At 36.6% G+C, this 20,765-nt stretch overlaps 1 protein-coding gene across 1 annotated transcript in view; it reads left to right on the top strand.

The window, feature by feature from the left end:
• KHDRBS2 (KH RNA binding domain containing, signal transduction associated 2) overlaps nucleotides 1-20,765 on the top strand; it is a 296,595-nt gene that overhangs the window by 260,531 nt on the left and 15,299 nt on the right. The window contains exon 7 of the mRNA XM_057369432.1: nucleotides 8,450-8,532. Within this exon, the coding sequence (XP_057225415.1) occupies nucleotides 8,450-8,532 (83 nt within the window). The remainder of the gene's footprint in view (nucleotides 1-8,449; nucleotides 8,533-20,765) is intronic.

The following is a 20,765-nucleotide window of genomic DNA, read 5'->3' as shown; positions in this document are numbered from 1 at the left end:
TTTCTTTAGTGATTGGTTTTCATAACTTCTAAACACTAATTATTTTTTCATTGTAAATTTCATTGCATCAACACTTAAAACCTGAATACAAAGAAAAGTTGAATCAAACATGCATACATACACACACACACACAYATATGTATGAAAAACATTCAGCTTACAGCTTAAAAGATCTAACCAAAGGTTATCATGTACTGATGAAATACTGTTCATCTGCATGGCTTAACACAATGCTAAGTAAGAGTTACCATTGTTATGGCTTCTAAATACTCCTGTAGGGTCTTTCATAAGGTAAGAAAAATGAATATAAGAGTTTAAATGTGTATGTATTGACTCAAAAATTATGAAAAATGTGTRGATCACGTACAGAAGACAATTGTCCAAACTAATTTTAGATATATTTTCCTATAAAATTAAATTCAAAAAAATATGTGATGAACTCTCTTTGTAAGAATCTAGGACATTTGAAATTTGATAAGCAAGACCTGTAATTTATGAAAAAGGTATGGGGCATCTGCCAAATATTAGGATATAAAGATTCCAACATTATGAATGCCTGAACACTCATCTAGACCAGCTTCAGGATTAATAAATAAATAAATCTTTATTTGCCTTGGGTTTTGAGCACTTTAAGATCTGTTAACTGTTATGTATTACTAATTCATGGAATTCTTMATAGTTAAATATATTTAAATAGAGGATAAAAGTGGATCAAAAACAATAGAGTTGCACAAGGAATTAACCTCTGTATTTTGTTTTCTTAACATAAAAAATAAAATGCTATTTTTGTGGAGCTTTTTTTCTCTTCAGTGCTGCAGTGAAATTGTATAGCTGTTAATCATCATGACTCCTACAAGTCTTTTCTTCAGGGAAATCTGTAAATTCAGATACATGGGCAGGTTATATAATTTGAGGATGTATTTACCAGAGCACAGAATCTTGTGTTTGGCCAAGTTGTATTTAAATAGCCTACTTCCAGYATTAATAATACATCACAGTGAAATCTGGCTTAAAATTAAATGCAGTTTAAGATCCTGTAAAGCACAGAAAACATTTCTGCTCTTTGCTAGTACATAGCATTAACTTGAACATTTAAAYGTTCTGGGATGGACTATCCAGTTTCTAAGGGCTGTAAAATAAAAAGTAAAATTTGTTGGAATTCCCAGCCATTCAAGCCCTGGAAATGTAATTTCCTAGATTATTATAGGGTTTATTTAATATATAAGACATTGTGTCTAGCAAGTCAAACCACTGTGAGATTCTTTTAACCATGAATAAGTTACTAAACTTGGGCAGAAGAGGTGTCACTCTTGAGTGGATATTTGTGATTTCTGTATCTCTGATTCACTAAATCTTACTCCTCCATGGACAGATTTTATGCCAGCTCCATTTATTGCTCTCTATCTCTATCTACTGAGCTGAGGGAGCATCAGGATGCACAAGAAGTTCACCATCTGCTTTGCTAGTAATTTTGTAAAGAGAAATAYTAGCTGCAATAAAGAGATTAAAACCAATAGTGGGTGTATTGCAGCCCATCCTCCCTTGGCAGCTGAAGGCTGCTTTCTACTCCGTTCATTTCAGTTTACAGGAAATATAAATCTTCCATTTAAATGACATTTATATGATATAATGTCACCAGTGCAACATGCTACTGTAATATATTATCACTCGAATACTATGTAAAGCAGTACAAGTCATTRGGAAAAATACCAATTAAAAATCCTTTCTCCAGGGATCTCAGTCATARACAAATGCAAAAATACAACTTACTACAAATACATAAAGAAGATAAAATCGTATTATTTTTCTTCTCCACTTGCTGCTTGTTACTAAAATAGGTTGTTTTATTGGTAATGGAAGAGAGATGTTTMTGCAGGACATTCCTGTGATGTGGGAGCTGAGTAAAAGATTGTTGCTCTGGTTAGGATTCCATTCCATAGGAGAGGCAGTATGAAAAACATCACAAGGAAATGGGACAGCAAAGGGTTTCAGAGTTGATGACAGCAAAGTTAGAGGTATGTGCAACAAGTTAAATGGAAGCAGGAGCTGATTGTGCAGAGCTYTTACATAAGAATTAGAAGTATTAGTGTGGCTTCTTGAGCATAGGAGAGCAAWCAGAAGGATTTGGAGAAAGATGTTAATCAGATGAATGCTGTAGTATAGTTGCAGCAGCAAATTGTGTTGTACTCTACTCTTGCAAAAATGAAAGGAGTTAGAAAAGTCTCTTCTGTTAGATTTTCTTTTGCATTTTCATTCTGTTCTGATTTTCAGCACACCAAAATGTATTTTAAGTGATATTCATTCATTTTGTATTTAGTTAAAAAAAATTTAAAAAAAAAGGAAAGAAAAGAAATTAGGCCTGCATTTAGAGTGCATAGCAATTTTTGAAAGTATTTGAGATTCTCTTTTACTGTGACTGCTTTGGCACAGTACTTCTGTTTGCTTCTATGTCCCCTGCCCTATCTTTATCTCAATAGTAAACTTGTTCAGTTTCACTCATTGTTAATTCCCTAACCATTCAACATGACATTTATTTAAACCATTGAAATCTGAGGATGTGAATGTCCTCTGCTTTAAATTTTGAGAATCTTCATGTCTGTGATTATACTGAAACTTCAGGTGTATTTCTATGAGCATATGTAAATTTTTCCCCTCTATATTTTACCATTCATTTATGAAGGTGTTTGCAATTGCTGGTGTGAGGAAGACTGATCTTATTAAGAGGTCGTATGTGTTGAGACAACTGCATTGCCTCTGGTGAGCTTGACTGCTCTGGGTTATCTAACCACTGTAGACTCTAGTTCATACATTTCATTTATGAATTCACAACATAGAGCTCTGATTTTTAAATTGATTTGTATTCCAATTTTAATTTCAGCTTTTTTATTATTATTACTATTACTAATTATAATTTTATTGGATATAGTGACACTCTACATATTTTTTAGTTCATCTTCAAAATTCTTGGTAAACCTTCCAATGCAGGAAATATACAAATATAATCTTCAAAAAACTGATAATACTTCATTTTTCACTTTTYTGACCCTGGCAGTATAGCTGAAGAATCCTTGGCCAAGTATGATACATATGTATTTTATGGAATAATTTAGTCAGAATTTCARTTTATAAATATAAATTGAAGTTTGCAGAATCCTTGCTCAGCAATAGAGTAACTTCCCAGGTCTTTCAATGAGATTTGTCTGCTCTAAATACAGGTTTTCAACCTGTATCTGTACCTGAACAATCCAAATCTAAAATAATTACTATTTTTATCCCTCTTTATAATTGATTGAATTAAATTGCCATTTATCTAACTTATATAAAAGTAATACACTAAAATGGGTTCCTCTACATCTACTTAAAGCTGCCCCTGCCTTAGAATYATGGAATCACAGATGGGTTTGTGTTGGAAGGAGCCTTAAACATTAYCTAGTGACAAACCCCCTKTCACAGGCAGGGAYTCCTYCCACTAGATCAGGCTGCTCAGAGCCCCATTTAACTGGACCTCAAACATTTCCAGGGATGGGGTATCCACAGCTTYTCTGGGCAGGTAGAACCTTACCAGCTTCTTATGCCATATACATGTCCTTGTAAAAAGTCCCTCTCCAGCTTTCTYRTGGGCCCCCTTAAGGTACTGGGAGGTGCTCTAAGGTCTTTCTAGAGCCTTCTCTTCTCCAGGATGACAAACCCCAGCKCTTTCASCCTSTCTTWAKAGCAGGAGAGYTCCAGCTCTCTGATCACCTTGGTGGCCTCCTCTGGACTCACTCCAGCAGGTCCATGTCCTTCTTGTGTTGGAGATCCCAAAACTGGATGCAGTGCTCCAGGTGAGCTCTTACAAGGATGGAAGGATGGTGCAGAATCTGCTYTCTCACCTTGCTGAACACACTGCTTTTGATGTAGCCCAGGATGTGTTTGGCTTTCTGGCTCCAAGCTATTGCTCACATTGAGCTTCTTATCAACCAACACCTCCAAATTCTTTCCCCTAGGACTTCTCTCAATATGAKCAGTAAATTTCTTCAAATTATGAACAGCTTGCATACCTTAAGATCAGTTATCTAAATCTAACATGTCTGTCCTGGGCTCCTTTATAGTCATTGGAAAGARAGCTCTCATTTAAAGAGCAATTCAACTTGTTTTCAAGTGCATGTCAGTAGTATGAGTTATCCTCCAAAAATGTTTTATTTCCACTCTGTAAGTCTTATGGGTATCTACTGCTAGCCTAGTGGTAGAAAGCTTGCTCTTAGCCTTCTAAGATAAGGATGTGACCAAGTCACAGCAGAAAGGAGARTGAGACAGCAACACAGAAGCAAGGCCAAGAAAATAGTGAAAACTCTGCAAAGGTCCTTGACCTGCTTTTGCTTAAGAGTTATAACTAGAGGCAGTTGTTTATACCCTCAACTTCTCTGAGGTGCAGGACTAAGTTTTGTGTACTGCTGGATGCAGGTAATGGGAAGGGCTGTTCTAGTTCTCTGACTGCAGGTATTTTTTCATGCTCACATCTTTGCCATCTAAAATACTGAGTTGCATAACTCACTTTATTCTGACTTACTGTTGTTTGTGTTTTGTTTTTTTCTTTTTTTTTAAGTCTAGATGTTTTGCAGTTTGCTACTTTAGAAAGAGTTGGGCTATTTTCTATAAAAAACAAATCAGTGTCATCTCTCTCTTCCAATGTATTTTATCATGTATTACCAGGACATACATAAAATATTGTGAGTAGAGCAGTTTTCATTAGAAGTATTAGAATTATTTTCCTTCTGGGTTTCACAGAGTTGAAACCTACCATTTTTCAGAGCATGCTGTGAAAATTCTATTTTCCGAGGCTATTCAGAGAAGAGGTGAGTTAAACTTGGTGCATTTGAGTGCAGGCTGTTATTGTTTGAAACAGGGTCTTAACATTAAGAAGGAAATTCATGTTTAAAGAGATCAGATTGTGTTGTATTATGATACTCTTAAAACTAATGATACTTAAAATTTTGTTTGTATTTCTAATATGTTTTTCAGCATCTGGAAATGGAAGAGGATTTGAGTAAATCTAAATAAATGAATTCCTTTCAGTAGTCTCTTGAGTGTTGAATCAAATTGGCACTTACCTTTTTCTCAGGTAGTAGAATATAAGCCTTTTTTCAATTATGTCCCTTTTTGCTTCTACATCCTTTTTTCCCTGACTGTAATTTTCATTATCAGTAGTAGAGTAAGGAGTATTTCCTGCTGAAGTGAGTCTTCCACATGCTAATTTCAGRTGCTGTTCTGAGATTCTTCTAAGTGTTTTTTCAGTCTTTCCTTTGTGGGAAGAGACTAGTAAATACTTTAATAAGCTCATTTTCAAATCAGTTCTTTTTTTTTTTTTAATTGAGCTCTGTTTTAAATTTTTACTTAACCTTTCATTTTTTGTTGCTATTTTTCAAATCTAAACAACGCCAAAACTCGTCAAAATCATCCATAATTGTGAATTAATTTATTAGTTTATTCTTAGTCCCAGAGCAGCATCAAATGTGTACTTCTGTTCTTTTATCTCCCATCCAAGATGTATCATTGTGGGGCCAGAGCAAATCCTAATCCTTGGAAGACTCATTTTCTTTTCACTTGACACAAAGTAAAAACGTTTTGTTGGTTTTTTTTGTGTGTGTGTGTTTTGTAAAGTTGTTTTATTAAGAAATACCTGAGATAAAGGTAGCCTGGCCCAAAAACCTAGCCTAGAAATGGCTATCAGTTTGATTTTGACTATTTCTAATCCCTCATTGCATATTTTCCAGTTCATTGCAGTAGGCTTTTTTTCTGAATGGTAGTGGCAGCTACCATGGGACAAAACAACTTGTACACAGGAAAAGTTTGTTTGTTTGTTATTAATAGAAGCACTAATACACCTAGAAGTGCTGACTSTAGTGCAGAGTGAAAAATTGCACTGCATTTGGGGAGGGCATCCTGGGTTCTGATCTCGGGGTTTGTACAGATCTGCTTTTGGAACATCATTCTCATCACAAACAGAGCACAGAGTATGTGAATTTGGATACCCTCAAACTCACAGCTTCTGATCTCAGCATGGTCTAGGTGGGAGATGGGTGTTTCATCTCTCAAGTGCCCATCCAAGAAACACGTTCAAACATTGGTTGTGGGTTCTGGGGAGCTGAAGGTTAAAGAAGAGAAAACYGCTCAGTGAGTTTAAGACAGTTCAAAGATGTGAAAGGAGCTATTTTGGGTCTCAGTTCTAGATGCCTAAAGGGATGGCAAAAGTCTGAGTACATCATATTAAACTTTTAATAAATGCTGGTATGTGCCTTACRCACAGACTTCACCTGTAGGATTAGAAGATAGTTTTCATACAGATTGGCACACATAAAAGAACATTATCCAGATTTTTTTAAAGGTTTATTTTACTTTTTTCCTTTTTTACTTACTCTATTTTCCAGCTGTTCCACTCAAACCATTTGCACTGTATTGACCTGCTCTGAGCCTTTAGGGAGGCTGTTAAAATCCGTAACATGAACCCAYGGAGGTGTCAAATATTAACAAGTGTTCTCTGCCCTGCTGATGCTGAATGTTGATCCACCTCAGGCATCAAGAAACTGAGAGAGCTAATTTGTAATTGTTGCCTTTCCTGTTCTCTCAGATGGTCAGTAAGCAGGCTGAAATRTCTGTCCTCCAGCTATTTGACTTCATATAGGAGCTCAGATCACCCTCATCTTCGCAGGATCCCACTCAGCAGCATACTAATCAATGTGACTAACATCTGTCTCCTGGAGTTCTTTGTTTCTCTCATCCTGTCCCCAGGAGCAAGATTGTGTATTTAGCTGTTTAATGTTAAATATATCAATGTCATCTGCAGGGATATGTTTTTAGCTGTGTCTTTTTGCTAAGAGTTTATATTAATGAGCTCAAGTCAAAACGGTGCACTAACACCCAAAATGGAAGATGATGGGGTTTGTRTGGACTTTAGATTCTGGGAGAGACCATTCCCAGTTCCAAAATGGTCACTCCCTTGTGCACAGAAAGGCTTTCCCTTACTACAGCTGACACAGCCTGAAGTGTCAGTGAAGTGTCTGAAGAAGTCACTGAAGTAAAGTCACCATCCACAGTCGTGTCCTTCCTTCAGGACTCACAGCACCACAGGGATGAATCTCCCACRTGGAATCCACACTTACCCTCACTGCTGGGTAGCCCAAAGGAACAGACAAATTTCACATGCTTGACCTAAGGAGGCRTTACTGAATGCTTCCTCCATGGAATGTTTTCTTGAATTTGGGAGTGTCAGTGAACTCTTGTTCAATACCTCTAGGGAGTTTAATTAGCAGAAATAATGAAGTACCAAATTAACACAGTGGTTTGGGTGGTTATGATAGTGTACAGAGTGATTGCTTATTGGACTGCTGTTATTTTGGAGCTGCCTCATGCTGTCCCTTCTCCCCCAGCCTGACTAAATTTTGTATAGCTTGTAGGGAGAAAAAAATTGCCTTCTGCTGTAATTAATATGGAGTCAACGATTTTTAGGTCCTCTATTTCTTTTAGCATTTCCTTTAACAGCAAGGTTTTCTTGTGACAACRAAATGTTTCATTCCAATTTAACTAAACAAAGAAAAAAAATTCCATACAGCATTTCTTACCTACTCTCTTGTCTTACCATGAAAAGAGCATGTAAGAAGCCATCCCTTGGATTATATCTTTGTTTATTAATTGTGTGGTTCCTGAGCATTCTTTGGTTCAGAGACAATTGCAATGGATCATAGTTTCCATGGCTCCTTCAGTGAAAAATTCAGGCATTAGATGAGCTGAACCACCTTCTGAAGTCACTTGTCTCTCTAAGGCAAACTGAGCTTAAATTAGATGGAACAAACTTGTACTGAAGTGTTGGCTAATTTGTCACAGAAAAACATGCTGTAAAAAGGGTAGGGTGCTTAGTGAAAATGAAGGAGCTTACTTTATGTTATTTATAAAAATATGCAATTACTTGATTGACAAGTGTTGTTTCTCATAGATTGCTATGTTTGGGTTTTGTTTTTTTTTTTTTGTTGTTGTTTTGCATTTTCAATAGCCTGAATATTAAGATTTTATCACAATACCATTCTCAATAGTGTAGAACAGTCAATATGTTTGACCTGCCATTTGTTCATTTCACCTGTAGGTATTTATGGAATCATTTATGTAACAAACTACTGGGAAATTGTTGGTTTTATYATCATTCATCAGTATTCTACACAGATCCCACTGAAGCACTGTGGTTTGGACAATGCACCACAGTTTATCAGTGAATAAGCTGAGTTCTTAAATAAGTGACTGATTTCTTTACTCTTGCAATGTGCAGGTCGCTTTTCACAATTCACAGTTCTCTTCAGTCATGCTTCACATGACAGTGGGCAAACATGCTATACATGTGTTGATGTAATTTTTTTTACAGCTTGATAATATGCTTTGATTTATCTATCTGCTAAGCTGTGGTATTCTGTTTTCCCCTYAGGGATATGATGATGGATATGGGGGTGAATATGATGATCCAAGCTATGAGGCATATGATAATAGTTATGCCACCCAAACACAAAGGTAAGCATTTGTACTTCTACATTATTTCTCCAAAGTACACTCTTTTTTCTTAGTTTTTCATGAAAATTTTCTGGTTTGTTTTCCATATTAAATTTTGTAAAATTAAAAAATTGTCAAAAAGTAATAATGACAGTCAGAGTTTATATACAGAGGTTCAGATGAAGCAAAAATGTAAGCAGCTATGYTTTTAAAATTCGTGCAAATGAGATGTGTTTTTTCTTACAAGCAATTACTATTTGGTGTTATTCTGAACTTGTTTGTGCCCTTTATTTTCCTTTACTGKTGATAACTTGTCAGAGGCATCTCATACTTAAGAGTTTACAATGTTTTGGGAAAAACCAGAAGGAAATTTTAAAAAATAGTTGTGATGGTAAATATCTGTTTCTGATTGTCATCCACCATCGAGGTGAACTGTAGAAGGGAATTACATGCCAGAAGTAAGGCTGAAACTRCCTGTTTTCAGCCAGTTACTTTCGCAGCAACTGTCAGAATTGATAAGTTTGGAAATTTATTTTTTGTCCTTATAGTGTAAAATAATAGAAGAAAGCTGYATTTACATCTTATATTGATTCGTGTTGCTAAAATGAGGCAATAAAAATGATCCCTTTTTTTATGCACAAACACCACGCACACTCATCCATTAATTTGACAGTTGATGCATGTTTATTAAATATGGAATGGCATCTTTTTCACAGTTGAGCTGAAAGATAAAAAGGTCCTTCAGCCAATTATTCAGAAAGTGCTCTTATGCATTGCTAAGAGTACTTGTAAAGTTGTGAAAGGCAACTTTCCACAACTTAAACAAAAATGTAATTTTAACAAGAAAAGACACAGATTTTCACTGATTCTCATGGGGTGAGAAAGTGTTGTATACATATAGAATTCTGCACTCCAAAGGCCAGAGGCCTTTTTTTGTTTAGCCATGTATGCTTTGCTGATGAAAATACCTGCCAGAATTGTGTTCAGTTCCAGAACTGCTGTAATGAGTGGTACTTGAGTGGATGAAAATTACTTTGTAAGTATTTTTATATCCTGTGAAGTATATTTTAAAGGATTTGTCACACCTAAGCGYGAACCCCATCAAGTATATTTTAACACTTCCAAGTAATTATACATYACTAGCTGCACCCTTCATGTTATTGTGTAGGCAGGTATTCTTGTCGTCAAATGTAATCCAACTTTTTAAAAAAGATTTCAGCTCATCTTTTGCTACAAGAGTGAATTGTCACAGGAGATATTGCTTCTGATGTAAAAACAGTAATTAGTTGGAAATCTCTTGCTATGACATTGGTTTATATCATCTGAATTAACCTGTAATTTCCTTGTAAGTTGATGTCCCAGGCAACTAAGTGACAAATATATCAAGTTTATGAGGAGTGTATTATAATGCAGATGGAACTGGTAGTGATAATTTGATGCAAGAAAGCAAATTTATAGTCACATAATTAAGCTATTAAGTTTAGTCATCAGTTATGTTTTCTACTAATTTGAGCTACCTCCAGGATACTTAATCTGTTTAAAACCTGCAACAAAAACATTTCCTTTTGAAATATATGACARGACATGTGTTCGTACTTATCCATGTTGAGTGGCACTTAGAGCCACAAGTAGCCTATTTGATTTCAGAGAGACCACTTTCAGAACTACACGCTTCTCATTTCAGAGATTTAAAGAACAAATGGACCATTAAATACACAATTTGTATTTCTGCACCTTATTGACCATTTAGCTTCACAGAAATGCCTGCCTACTGAGCCAAAAATAAAAATAATGATACAATACAGTGAAATAATATGCCAAAAAATTGGTTAGCTGTGTATTTCAAAATGTTTTCTTCAAGTCTCAGGTCTTTCTTAATACTATACTCTAGTGATATGACCAAGACATATGATGTGCACACCTAACAAAGAAGATAAGTAGTACTGCTTCAAAGCATGGATCCATCTCTCCCCAGTGCATGATTTAGAGGAAGAAAATTWAAAAAACCTTGCAGACAGTGTCCATGCTCAGCCAGAAAATTATCATTACTTCATTCTGCAGGGATTGACTGAAATTCTAAAGCATGAGATGAGAAAAAATTGTAGTTAGTGGCTTAATACAGAATACCAAGATTTCTATTCCTGTTAAAGGCAGTGTTTCCCATTGTTTTTTATGGCTTATTAAGGAATCAGTGTGGAAATTCTTAGAGAGGGTGCAAACTGTTGTCTGACTCTGCATCTGATGGTGTGTGTTGGCCAAGCCTTACTCTCTTCCTTGCTTCTAAAAGAAGAATGTGTTTGGTGGAGGGCCATGAGCAGACAGGGTGGATGGTGTGAGCTTTAGAGCAGAGCACACWGTAGGTCATCCCTGGTTCCCCTGCTCACCCCATGCACAGAGTGAAGGTGGAGTTTGGGCAGCCTGCCACCACCACCCCTCTTAGCCCTGCCTTTGTGTTCCAGACCTTCTCTCTACTTCCCATTTGTCAGGAACTTTCTGCMCTTATGTGTTTTGTTTGGAGGCCTTAGTCCTTTTGATGTCCAAGAGGTCTGATTTCAAATTTTGCAAACCAACCTCTACCAACAGCAGAGAAAATYAGCACAATACTGACATACACAGTGCTACAACATGGGATTATGGTTTAGTAGGAGCACCAAAAATACCAATCCCCAAGACTATTCTGATGCTGTACTTTAGTATACAATTATCTAAAAATTTGGACTAGAAGTCAGGGATAAAGTTGCACATCCAACAAYGCATTTTGTATATGTCCTTCTCTAATGGACTTCCTAAAGAACTTCTCCAGACAGAAAGCTCTGTCCTTATGACAACAGTCTGATTTTTAGGCTGAACATAGGGGGATGGGRTCACCTAGTGGAAGAGGTCATGACAGAGTCTCAGAATCAGACCGGAATGAAACCCACAATAAGTGTCCATGTCTGAAYGAGCTAAGAGGCACCTCAAGCACACTTTGAAATGGACACAAGAAGCAACTGGAAGAAAGAGAAAAGCAAGACTCTCATTATGATAGGTGCCACCTGTACCTTATTAAGTTGGATAGTTTCTAGTTTTAGAAATAAGAGAATTATGGATTGTGACACAGTCTATATTACAAGGTGTGCCTTACTTTAATTAGCAGATGATGGATTTGTAGAGCCACCTTTTTTACTCCTTTTGYTCCTGCCCCATAATGACAACCCAGAGCACAAGATGGATCCTCAAGACAGATTTAAATAAACAACAATCTGTCCTTCCCAACTGAGTCTGTGAGCGTTATTTACAGGATTCCATGAAAGACTACRCATTTTCTGAGGACATTTAGAAACTCTGCTCATTTTAGAAATTTSTTCATACAGATGTCAAAATACAGTTTTTAAGGTACTTAAAATAAATGCTCTGTCCAGTAGCAAAGAGAACAAGGAAACAACCATTTCACTGGGCAGGAGAAGATACCTGATCTGACAAACTTCCCATTAACAGTATTGCACTGTATTTTGAATTTCCCAATGAAACCTTGTTTTCCTCTCTCTTTCCCTCCCTTCCATATAATGTGAAGGTGGATCTCRGTGAGAATATCTGCCTGTCCAGACACACCAAGAGATATTTAGTAGTTGTTAAGTTCATACACTAYTCTCCATGTACTTGAAAGTCAGGCAGAGGACACTCAAAACCTTTCTGCCAGCTAGATTTACCTCCCAAACCTTTAGTCTGACAACTTTATTTAAAAATATAGACATGATATACAATATCATAGAGGTGTCAATTTCCAACTCCCTTGTAACACAGAAAATGTAGGAGAATCCTATTTTCTTCCAAAATGTAATATACTTTTTGATTTTCTTACCAGGAGCTTCTAAGTCTGTTAAACTATCACCACTGTCCAGGATTCATGGGCTGAGATCAATAGATCACCAGGAGAAAAGGATGGAAATTTTGTATGGGGGTCTAGAAGATCAGCCTCCTTAGTTACTCAGAGGTTGTTAGGGATCAGACTGTCCCACATGCAAAGTGTGKCCAAACTCCTCAGCCAAGACCAACRGAAYAATTTTGTGGAAATGGATCAGTTGCTGATGAACCAGCTGAGAACCATGATGGCCAGCAGAGCCATCTTCAGCTCTGCTGCCACATCTGCAGTCATCTCCACTGACCTTTGTGTCTCTGCCAGCATTAACAGTTTCATTTCAAAGATACCCTGTCTCACTGGAGAAGATACATCAGTCCCACTACCTGGGACTGGCCGGCCAGTCATGGGATGAGCCAGGAAGGGTATATTCTCTTTAATCCATTTGTGCATAACTTACCCACCTATATAGTATAAACAATGGTGCCTAACAGGGGAGAGCAAAGGTAGCCAATGATTGTCTGATGAAGCTTAAAATTTGGGTTTGATATTATTTCCCTGTTCCACACTGCTGTTGTGGTTTGAGCTAATTTAATGGGGGTGAACACTCCCGAGTTTCAGCAAGCCCCCTCCCTTCCACACCCTGGTCCTAGAAACACACTTTTTCCACAGAGAGGAAAACAAAAAGAAAAAGAAAAAAAAACGTTTATTTAACAAAGCAAAAAAATAATATGCCCACAGGGCACAAAGGAGAGGGAAAAAAATTATATTACCTGTGGGACCARCTGTTGGATCTTAAAGTCTTTTCTTTCCTCGTGGGAGTGACTTCCCCTCCGGGGGACCCCAGAGCTGTTGGACAGAGTCGCTCCGGTGGTTCACTGGAGGATTTTTTCTCACCTGTCACACCACGGGAATCTTCTAATTCTCAGATGAGGAAAAAAAAAAAGGAAAAATAAACAAGGCCAAAGGAGAAGGACAAAGAGCAGTCCCAGAGAGCAGGCAGCTTCCTCCCCACCACTGAGCCACAGTCAGAGTCCCTCCGCTCCAGGAATGTGTGTGACTTGTACSTYTCCCTCTCTCTGTCCTTGAAGGGAGGAACGCMACAAAACAAACCAGAGCAGTCTCAACTAATGGATAGTTACAGAAGKGTTGTTTATCTTTCCTTTAAGATAGCAGATGATAGGAATACAAATACTCAGCTACCCTAGGACAAGTGCCTAGCATGAACCCTCACCCATCAATCCATCCTGGTTTTTGTGATCAGGTACATGGTCTATTGACAATGGCTTCCTGTCTGGTTGCCTGGTTTTTATTCTGCCTTTTTTTCTGTATGTCTTGTTCAAAACTTAGTTCAGCAGCAAAACAAATTGCCGAGTGTGTGCTTTCTAAGGAAAGAGGAGCTTATGACTCCCTCCTTAGACTCCAAATAGTCTTGTAAATATTGGGAAACCCATAACTTACTGACAAGAAGAATAAATAATTCAGTGATAAAAGACAGATGAAAATACTGCAGAACATTGCTGTTACAGATGCCATCCCACAGCAACACACGTTGTCATTGTGATAGCATGTTGTCATGCTTACTGTGACTGCAAGATGACATAGGTAAAAATMATTTCTTATGGCTGCCTGCACCCAGCCTTACTAATGACAGTAACCCAATTTCAGGACCTTGAAGTAATTCTTGGCAAAATATTTGCTATTAATCTTGYGAACAATTTATGTAATGCTATAGGCAGCAGTCCTCTGGACACACATTTCCTGCTCATGTCAATCATTTTGGGCTAATTACTTCTTTTTGGTCTGTTAAGTTCATATTGCAAACCCATTCTGCATCTTCTGAGCAAACAATCAAAACTTTTGTTTCTGATGCAGAATTGCATGTTATAGGCTATGTCATCTCTTAATTTCCCCTCTAAGATTTTAATGATGGTGCAGAATATGAACTTTTACATAAAGGAGGATGGCATTAATAGGTCTGTAATAAATTCTAAGTTTTTACAAGATCTGAGGACTGACATTGTGTTAGATAATTGCTAAAATGGAATTATCTTAGAGGACTGAAGAAGAGAAAAAGAAAAGATGCAGTAACAGAGAAACTCGACTTGACTGACATCTTTCACCTAACTGAATTGTATTTAATTGAAAAGGTACAGTTATTCCTAAAATAGCTGTCATKTGCAAAGTCCAATTGGGCATCTGCTTCTCAATACTAGTAAAAGAAATAAAAGGAGAAAAATGTTGCCTGTGTGCACTTTGCTGCTCTGAAAAATGGATGCTATGACCATATCAATGTAGTATTGTGCCAGTAACTGTATGTTCGTAGCAATACCTTTCCATGCACCCTCTAATGGGTKCTACTGTTCTGATGCACATTATTAGATGGGCCATACCCATAGAAAATTTTCAAGAGCATATTGAGCCACTGAAGTTGAATACATGCCAAGTTACTGACTTTGAAAAGAAACTTCATTCCCTGTTTATAATTTCTATTGCAAAAATCATGTTATCTACTCTACAGCTTGTGCTTACAGCTTCTTTTTCTGCAGTGTGAGCTGCTMGTACAGGAGCTTTAGTGATCACTTACTTTTTCCTGATCTRATATGCAGGAGTATGACATGGACCRCTGTTCAGTSCTCATCACTTATGTGGYTTATGGTGCAATCACATCAGTGCAGAGACATGCTGCAAAATGATTTAGGAAGAATATTTTACCCAGTTGTATCTGCAGTAATCATTTGCATCATTTGCCTGAGCTCCAGTTGGTCCTGGTTATCCTTGCTCAACCTCCAGATAYCAAGATTTTCTATGTATGTCTGTTTCCAAAGACGAGTTCCTCAAACCCGTGCTGCAAGTAAAAGAACAGACTAGTGCACTTGTAAAGACAGCAATATAAAGTTCAGCTGGATATACATGTTTCTTGGTGAACTCTACCCAGTGGTCCCACTGTTTTCATCTACTTGCTTTGTGAAAAGTTCCAGTGGATTAGTTGTGAACTATCCATAGTTAAATGAAAGAATTTTGTCCTTAGTTTAAAAGCAATGGTTGGACAGGACTGTGACTAATCAATAGTCCAGTTAGTAGATTATCACATAGTTAATTTTTTTTAATATAATCAGAGTTTTGCACAGTTCTGTCTCACTATCAAAATATTACTATGTAGTAAAATATATTAGACACACAAATATAGTCCAAGCTACAGTAGGTAGAATGGTTACATTGATTCTTTGCAAACTTAGATATTCATTATTATTTTYTCTCCTACTCACTCTTTTACTTTCTAAGCAGTATGCATTGTATTTRTATTTGGTCATATTTCATTTTGGCTTTGTGCTCATATCCGCCTGTCCATAAATAAAGATTTTTCTGTGTTTTATTTCCAACCTGTTGAAATCAATCAAGGCAGGAAGCCTAGAATATGACATTTTATGTATCTTCACAGCAATCTACTTATGGCATTCATCATCAAAAACTGTTTCCAAATGCCACCTCTCATTTATTTGACTCAATGAGCAAAATGGAATCAAATTTCTCCACTCTGAACTAGAGAAAAGTTTTTCCTCTAAAACTGGGTAGGATTCCTAAAATGCTGCATCATTCCCTTTGAAAATACTATGTCTGCAGACATTTTGTATTATATTCTGAAATAGTTAATCATAATTCTGTGYCTGTAAGAAAATTACAGTGGAATGTAGAGTAGGTAAATAGAAATTGTCATATGAAATAAAATGGAAGTTTTTCTTTCCATTTCATATTTTGCAAAAAAGTTCAGAACCCAACATCATCTTGCAATCATGCTGGCTCTCCAATCCCATATTTGTATAACTTTACTGCTGTCATTATTTACAATTCTTTAAAAATCATATTTTCAGTAGCATAAAATTGAACATACAGAACTGCTGGAGACAGTTGAAATCGAGTTTAACTGCAGGCATGCTGTAAGCCACTAAGTAAGTCCAGGAATAAATATGGTAATGAAGATATTCTTCTCTGTTGAAAATATTGGATACAATCAAAATTGAGCTTTCAGAAAAAGGCGGATTTTATCCACTAAAATGTTCATCATATTATTCCATTAGTTCTAAAGAAGTATTGAGTAAAGGACTATATTTGTGATTTAAGGCCGAATCCTGTAAGTTCCTATAATGAAAAGATTTGTCATCTTTCCCATCCTAATGTTGTATTAAGTAAAAATGTGTAAGTTTCAGATTCCGTAAGTTTCAGATTCCTAGAAGGATTATTTCTTTATTCACACATTTCCACTATGAGATATTTGTCAAAATGTTGTGTATTGTAATTCATGTGAATGCAGATCTTGCTCACCTCTCTTCCAAGCAGAATTATACTGCTTTGTGAAAACAGCTTTTCTTTCATGGCCAACTGTGTGTTAAATCCTGCTGGCTCCCTCCATAATGTAGGAGGGAGAAGCTTTACAAACATAGTCTTACATAAAACAACTGCAGTAGTGTTAGACTGGATCCTGTTAGCACRGGAATTGAATATTTGTACCAGTTATTGATGTTGGAAGTTGAAAATGCCGAAGATTAACAAATTATATAGGAATTATATAGGGAAACAGGGAGATAATGCATATAGACCAAGAGTTGAAAGGATCCATTTGAGGATGTGAAAAAGAGATGCATTTTTTCTAAAATATTGAATCCCACCTCTAAAATATTGAATCCCACCTCTAGGGATCCTTGTGAGCTATTCTTGGTGTAAGCTTGACTCAAGAATCTGTTGTCTAAAGGTAACCTTGACTGGGATATATCCCTGAGGAGGGATAAAGGTTCATTTATCTGTACCTGGGTATAGATGCTGWTTGCAAACTGGTAAAGGCTGGGAATCCCTCCTCAGAGAGTTCCAATCCTAAACCACAATATTGGTTCATTCTCACACTGTCAAGTGCTACAACATGGAAATGGAAGTAYCTCAAATTATTTTTACTTCTTTAAAGCCTGATGTACAATTTTTTAGCCTATTTCATTATGAGTTTTGAACTGTGGAACTTCACTGGCATCAGCTGACTCTCTGGTTTGGACCAATTAATGTATTTCACAAACGGAATCTCATTATTATCTAATGGCAGAGTTATAAGTCCAAGAATTTATCAACAGCCTCTTTACTAAATTGACCAGCCCTTTCCCAAATATTTTCCAGTGAAATATGCTTATATTATACTAACAAATACTCTCCCAGCTAAAAAGTATCATCAGAAAAGAAAAATGAAATGTTTTTACAGGAAAATATAATCTGCTAAATCTAAGTTTACAGGTCTTACTCAAAGGCTTTAAGTTTCTCAGACTACAGAACATGTTTCTTTACAGATTCACACTGGCGGTGTTTTAAGAAGATGAACTCTTTCTTGTACCTTTCTAAAGCTTTTACTTTAGAGAGCCCATTGTATGTCTGCAGCCACACTTGAGAATAAAAGCTTAGATGCATCCTTCACCAAATGAAGAGCAAAGAACAAAAAGAGAGAAAGGAAGAACAAAACAAAAAAAACACACACAACCAGAAAGCACAAGGGAACAAGAAGTACTTCTTTCGTTCTTGCAGTGTTCTGCTGCCTTACATTACTGCAGCTGTAAGAGCAGCCAGGGAGCCAGATGGTAACGTTGCTAACCCAGGGTCTCTTGCCAGCAGCTTCCTGCAGGTGCAGGAAGAGATTTTTCAAAGGCTAATGCAGTCTATTCATTAAAGTCATGTTTTCCTGTACCTAACCCCATTGACCTGTGAGTGGTGAAMATCACGCTTCCCTTGGGTGGCTTGTTGACCCAAAAGTCAGGGTTTTGTGGCTTCAATCTTAGCACTTTTGTTTGTGGTTCTCAGCCTAAACCACTTAAAAGCACTATTCTCTACAGCCTTTTGGGCAAAAAGCTGTGTTCCTTCCTATGCGTGTTGACACAGTCATACTGAAATTCATTTTTTTCCACTAATATAAATTTGAAAAAGTCCCAGTTAGTGAGAGGTTAAAAGTCTTTGTTGGCTTTTGACATTGCCTTTTAGATACAGACTCCATACTCGAGCTTATGTCATATCATAGGACCCCTAGAAAATACAGGTTGGAAGGCACTAAAGGACCCTTGTCTCTCAAAAACAAGCATCTTGTGTTGGTTTGGGGTTTGGGGGTTTTTTTGAAACTGATCCGGCTTTATCAGCATGAAGAGAACAGATCACAAATTTATGGAAACTTTGATTCCAAATCTTTAAAATGAACATATTCAAAAACATTAGCCAAAATGAAAAATTTAAAAAAAAATAGGTTAAATAGGTAAAGATTATGAAGATTAACAGCATATTATTATTAATCTCATTGCCTGCAGAATGGGAATTAGGATGGGGTCATATATCTTTGTTGTAAGCATTTCTTACAGAGAAAAATTACATCAGTTTTGTGGACACAAACCAAATTAAACTGCTTGTAAGATACACGCCCCTGTGTATATCAGTTTTTCCATGAGTGCCACATGTAGAAGGTTACTAAAGTCTAAGTCATGGTACACATCATGATCTCTATATTTCAGAAATCTGGTGTTCAAGTACAGTGCAGATAAAAGCTGAGAAGTTGGTAATGAGTTAATCCTGTCTGCTTTATAAAATGTGTTGCATCCTGYTTTCAGGTGGGTGCATGTACTTTAAGTAAATTACACTTCATGTGGCTTGAAGGTAATGAATGCTAATAACAGATAATGGTGTTTTGTTTCCAATTAGCCCTGCCAAGAGAGTCAGGGTATTCTAGAGCTCATGATCACTATATTTTCCAGGAACAGTCTGAGAACTATAAAATTATATAAACAAGTTTTATTTATGCTGAATGCATTTGCTGATTGCTTCCTTCTCAGCTGGCCATAATGCAAATGAACTACATCTCTGTAATTCAGTAATTTTTTTAAAAAAAAAGAACTTCATGTTTATAAAGCCATATTCTATCATGCTTTTGTAATAAATATTGCTCATTGTTCACTCTGCTAAAAACAGAGGGAAATGTTTACAACTAAATGCATATAACAGATTATAGTGAGTATGCAGAGGGGTTTAAAATAGAGCAGATAAATGGCTAAGCAGTCAGGCTCACAAAACATGAGTTTAAGTCAGGTATCTCATAGTAAGAAATAGGTTTTCTTCATTTACATATTCTTCAAAACACTTTTTAATATAGGTTGGCAAGGAATTTGAAATGCCATTTCAGCTCAGTTTGATGAAAACAATGTATTATTCAGGGAAATAAAGTTGGAGAACTTAGATGACAATCATGTATTGTGCTGTGAATTAGGTGTTTTCAGGAATGTGTTAAGTATTGTGCTCACAGCCATCAAAGATGAGGTATGTAATAAATTACTTCCTTCCTACAGTTGCAGTGCAGCTTATTTCTTATTTTATGATGGTTTGTGTATCACCTTAGTGCTCTGTTGATAATGCATTTCAATTCAGAATGTTCACTGCAGGACTTTTATCTCACATCSTTATTATCTCTATGATTGTGTGGCTTTTTTCTCAAATGAAAGCATACAACAATAATGTAGCGATGAATCTTTTACCTGTTCTTGAGAGTCTTGTGTTCTGCTGGATGTTAYATTGATGGGTCATAGCTCAAGGCCCTGCTCAGTGACCACTGAAAGGACTGCTGTTGATAAGTTTCTGGCCTTTGCATTGGCCTCCTTTTAAAGCTSTCCTTTGGAGGCAGCTGCTTTGTTTTGCAAAAAGGTATCAGGGAGAAATATTAGCATCTTATCTGGCAGAAGATGGGAGTTCTTGCATTTCTTTTCCTCTAACACCACTCACTAGTCCAACACCCTCCTCTACCCAGGAAAGCMGGCAGTATGCCAAAATGCAGCTTCTAAAATTAGTTTTTCATACTCCTGTCTGTCAGAGCTGGGTGGTGTGTCATCTGTCTGTTCTGAACAGTGCAAGTAATTTCTTAGGGCTAAACCATGAGCTTTATAGATATGACTAGATACATGATTGAACCCTGATGCTGCAGTGCTTTAATTCACCTGACATAATCCTGTAATTTCATTTAATTGGCTACTAAAATAGTGCAGAATGAATATTATGTTCTACAAACAGAAGATGTGTTCTTCCTGTTGGTTTCTTGCACCATTTCAGTAGGAGGGTTTGTGTATTTAGAGAATCAATTTTCCAGTAAATGGATGGTTTCTATTATCTGGGAAGTCTACAGTGATTGTGTCCTATAGAGCTCAATTGGCATTGGGAAAAGTCTTCAGAAGTGTTAACTTCATTTCATGCCTATTTTTCTTATGTCCAGTTTCTGCAACTGCTTTAGCAAATTAATTTCATCACTCTGACATGATGAGGTCATTGCAATTTATTCATTTATATAACTGACCTCTGGCTAAACTACTGAATTAATGCACAATAATTACAACTACTGAATTAATGCACAATAATTACA

Source organism: Malurus melanocephalus, unplaced genomic scaffold, assembly GCF_030028575.1.
Source record: "Malurus melanocephalus ecotype Western Australia unplaced genomic scaffold, MMel_1.1 scaffold_109, whole genome shotgun sequence".
Lineage (NCBI taxonomy): Eukaryota > Metazoa > Chordata > Aves > Passeriformes > Maluridae > Malurus > Malurus melanocephalus.
This window is presented reverse-complemented; position numbering and strand designations above follow the sequence as displayed.